The 3,219-nt window shown below is 44.0% G+C and overlaps 1 protein-coding gene across 1 annotated transcript in view; it reads left to right on the top strand.

Moving 5' to 3' along the window:
- Positions 1-102: 102 nt before the first annotated feature.
- The window catches only part of LACBIDRAFT_330692 (uncharacterized protein), a gene marked incomplete at both ends in the record, with an annotated part of 3,849 nt that continues 732 nt past the window's right edge, over positions 103-3,219 (top strand). Inside the window, 17 exons of the mRNA XM_001884896.1 lie at positions 103-199; positions 249-341; positions 397-488; positions 546-590; positions 675-686; positions 845-1,021; positions 1,222-1,278; positions 1,331-1,507; positions 1,584-1,718; positions 1,776-2,057; positions 2,116-2,193; positions 2,495-2,524; positions 2,554-2,573; positions 2,626-2,660; positions 2,826-2,845; positions 2,962-2,981; positions 3,034-3,070. Coding sequence (XP_001884931.1) covers positions 103-199; positions 249-341; positions 397-488; positions 546-590; positions 675-686; positions 845-1,021; positions 1,222-1,278; positions 1,331-1,507; positions 1,584-1,718; positions 1,776-2,057; positions 2,116-2,193; positions 2,495-2,524; positions 2,554-2,573; positions 2,626-2,660; positions 2,826-2,845; positions 2,962-2,981; positions 3,034-3,070 — 1,407 coding nt within the window. The remainder of the gene's footprint in view (positions 200-248; positions 342-396; positions 489-545; positions 591-674; positions 687-844; positions 1,022-1,221; positions 1,279-1,330; positions 1,508-1,583; positions 1,719-1,775; positions 2,058-2,115; positions 2,194-2,494; positions 2,525-2,553; positions 2,574-2,625; positions 2,661-2,825; positions 2,846-2,961; positions 2,982-3,033; positions 3,071-3,219) is intronic.

Here is a 3,219-nt window from a genome sequence, read left to right on the forward strand (position 1 = left end):
CCTTTATACGCACTGTGCGATTTCAGTTAGGGTCCGGCTTCGGAGGATACACTGTAGAGTGGCTCTCATTCTCCTTCCAATCATATCTTTCAAAGGATCCCTATGTCGCAGCCACGTAGGGAGAGACCTCGCGAACTAGGCCCATACCCGCGTTCACGCGTCGATGTCTCACAACGACAGGTCCTGCACAATCAGCGCCGTGCGTTTACCTTTTTCGTTATCAGCTTGGACGTTGACACCTTTTCCAGTTCGTTTATTTGAAGAAGTGAATCCGTGGAGATTTGCAACGACTTCCACCGTGGATGCGGAAGACGCGGATCGCACGAGTGACCGTACTGTTCGTAAGTATGATAGTATCGTCATCTTCACTGTAATTCATTGACATTGGACCCCAAGGAGGCGAATCTAGCCCAACACCGTCAGCCTCTAGCACTGGGGAAGAGGTACAACCTGGCCCCGCAATGCTTGAGGCCAATCAGGTTGCACAGGTGTGTGCGGCGTCTTATCAAAATCAACCGCTTTCCTCTTACCGCGCGAATGATTAGATTTGGCATCTCCGATCGTCGACCTCGATAGGCGGCGGCCAAACAGTGAGCATTCTGAGCCCCTAGTCTTTTTTTGGAGAAAATTACTGACTGAGTTAGGTGGATAACTATTCTTCTATGCACCCGCAGGATAATGCCGTGGTCAGTACCATTTTACACTTCCTCATCTAGGTTGATAACATTGAAGCAGGTGGATGATCACTCCTACTTGAACCATCATTACTCAGGCGAAGATGATCAACGAGAAGTATAACTCTACCGTAATTTGGCAAAGAAAGGTCTCTAAATTGAAGATTTAGATTTTCGTTCCGGCTTCAATGCCACTATTAGTTTCCTATGATAGCGCAGAGGAGTCCGACCAGGACGCTATCGACGATACACACATGGAAGGCCAGAGCAATACCACGAGCGTCGACCCCTCCATACCTGTCCACTTGGCCTCAACCTCGTCTGGTGACACAGCAATGGACGACCAGGTCAGCCACCGCATGCGTCCCTCCACCACGATGCCGGCCGACGGCTCGCAAAGGTCGCTCTATCCGATGTCCGGGGCGCCCACTCATTTCCCTTGAGACCACCAACTTGGTTAAGCCAGCACCGGTGTACACTCGCAGAATTACACAAGAGTCGGTACTATGTCCCATTTCCTCGTGTAGGTTGATTAACATTGCAGCAGACGGACAATTATTCGTACGTAAATCACCAGTACCTAGACGAAGAAGACGAAGGAGAAGTATGTTTCTATCATAATTTCAAACAAAAGCTCTCTAAGTGCAAGATTGCAGAACATTCTTCCACATTCCACGCCTCTAGTTTTTTATGAAAGCCTCGATGAATCCGAACACGACACCGTCGACGGTCTAATCGCGGAAGGGCAGAGCAGCATCTCTGACGTCAGCCACTTTGAGGACGACACAGCTATGGTGGACTCAATCGCCACTGAAAGCATCAATCGAGGCCCGGTTTGTTAATACCTCATATACTGAAACCCTGCGCTGATAGCCATCTAGCCTATTCTAACCACGCCAAACCCCATAGCTTTCCTTCCGAGTAGCGGAGACGAAGACGACGATGGAGAAGCTGGAAACGGGGAACAAGATACCAACGCAAGCGAAAATCGATCTGGCAGGCCTGCAGGCCCTCAATCTCTCCCGACGAACGATCAAGTGCATGGTGGGCGAAGCAATGATGCACATCTTTACCAGGTCTGAAACCTGCCTTCTTTGATAGCCAATCCTTTCTAATCGTAAAACGAAGGCCGCCTCCTATGCCGATGTGCTTTCGCTTACCAATTGCGTCCAAGAGCTTAGCCATGGCATCAACACCACCAACGAGCTTCTGCGCGGCAGCAACATAGACCGATTCCGACATTCAAACGCCCCAGGGGCCGGGGAGGAAGGGGACGATGGTCATGATGGGGACGACGAAGGCCTCATGCGTCCCAGACGCACCACTAACGTTAGGCTGCGTGGATTGCCACGACGCCGTGGTGCTCGCAAGAACAACTTTGCAGTGAGTATACAATGTTGCAAGAAAAGTACTTTTTTTCGTTTACAACATTTGTTTGAAGCGTGAAGTCCGTCTCCATACCAACGTGACTGGTGGCTACCACTTTTATGATAAAACTAAGGCAATTGCCTGTAGAGCTGTGTGTATAAGTCCACAAGTTTTATGAAAGGCATTTCATAGATGTGTCCTGTGTTTTCTTTCTCATAAAACCTATGTTCTTTTCATAAGATATAGGCAAGGCCACAGAGTGCTTTTCATAATTAAACCTGTGCGCTTTCAATAGGTATTTCATTCACTGGGTTAGGTGTATTCATTGCCTTTTTCATAATTAATGGTGTGCACTTTCATTGAATATTTCATTAGGAATTTTGGGCGCTTTCATTGCTTTTTTCATAATTAATCCTGTGTGATTTCAATAAATATTTCATTCACTATGTTAGGTGTATTCAATGCCTCTATCATATCTAATGGTGTGCGCTTTCATTGAATATTTCATTAGGAATATTGGATGCTTTCATTGTACTTTTCATAATTAATGTTGTGCAATTTCAATAAATATCTCATTCCCTAGGTCAGGTGTATTCATTGCCTCTTTCATATTTAATGGTGTGCACTTTCATTGAATATTTCATTAGGAATATTGGATGCTTTCATTGTACTTTTCATAATTAATGCTGTGCAATTCCAATAAATATCTCATTCCCTAGGTCAGGTGTATTCATTGCCTCTTTCATATTTAATAGTGTGCGCTTTCATTGAATATTTCATTAGGAATATTGGATGCTTTCATTGTACTTTTCATAATTAATGCTGTGCAATTTCAATAAATATCTCATTCCCTAGGTCAGGTGTATTCATTGCCTCTTTCATATTTAATTGTGTGCGCTTTCATTGAATATTTCATTAGGAATATTGGATGCTTTCATTGTACTTTTTATAATTAATGTTGTGCAATTTCAATAAATATCTCATTCCCTAGGTCAGGTGTATTCATTGCCTCTTTCATAATTAATGCTGTGCGCTTTCATTGAATATTTCATTATCAATTTTGGGTGCTTTCATTGTGCATTTCAATAAATATTTCATTAGCTAGGTTATATGTATTCATTGCTTCTTTCATAATTAATGATGTGCACTTTCATTGAATATTCCACAGCTTTCATTG

Source organism: Laccaria bicolor, genomic scaffold (assembly GCF_000143565.1).
Source record: "Laccaria bicolor S238N-H82 LACBIscaffold_28 genomic scaffold, whole genome shotgun sequence".
Lineage (NCBI taxonomy): Eukaryota > Fungi > Basidiomycota > Agaricomycetes > Agaricales > Hydnangiaceae > Laccaria > Laccaria bicolor.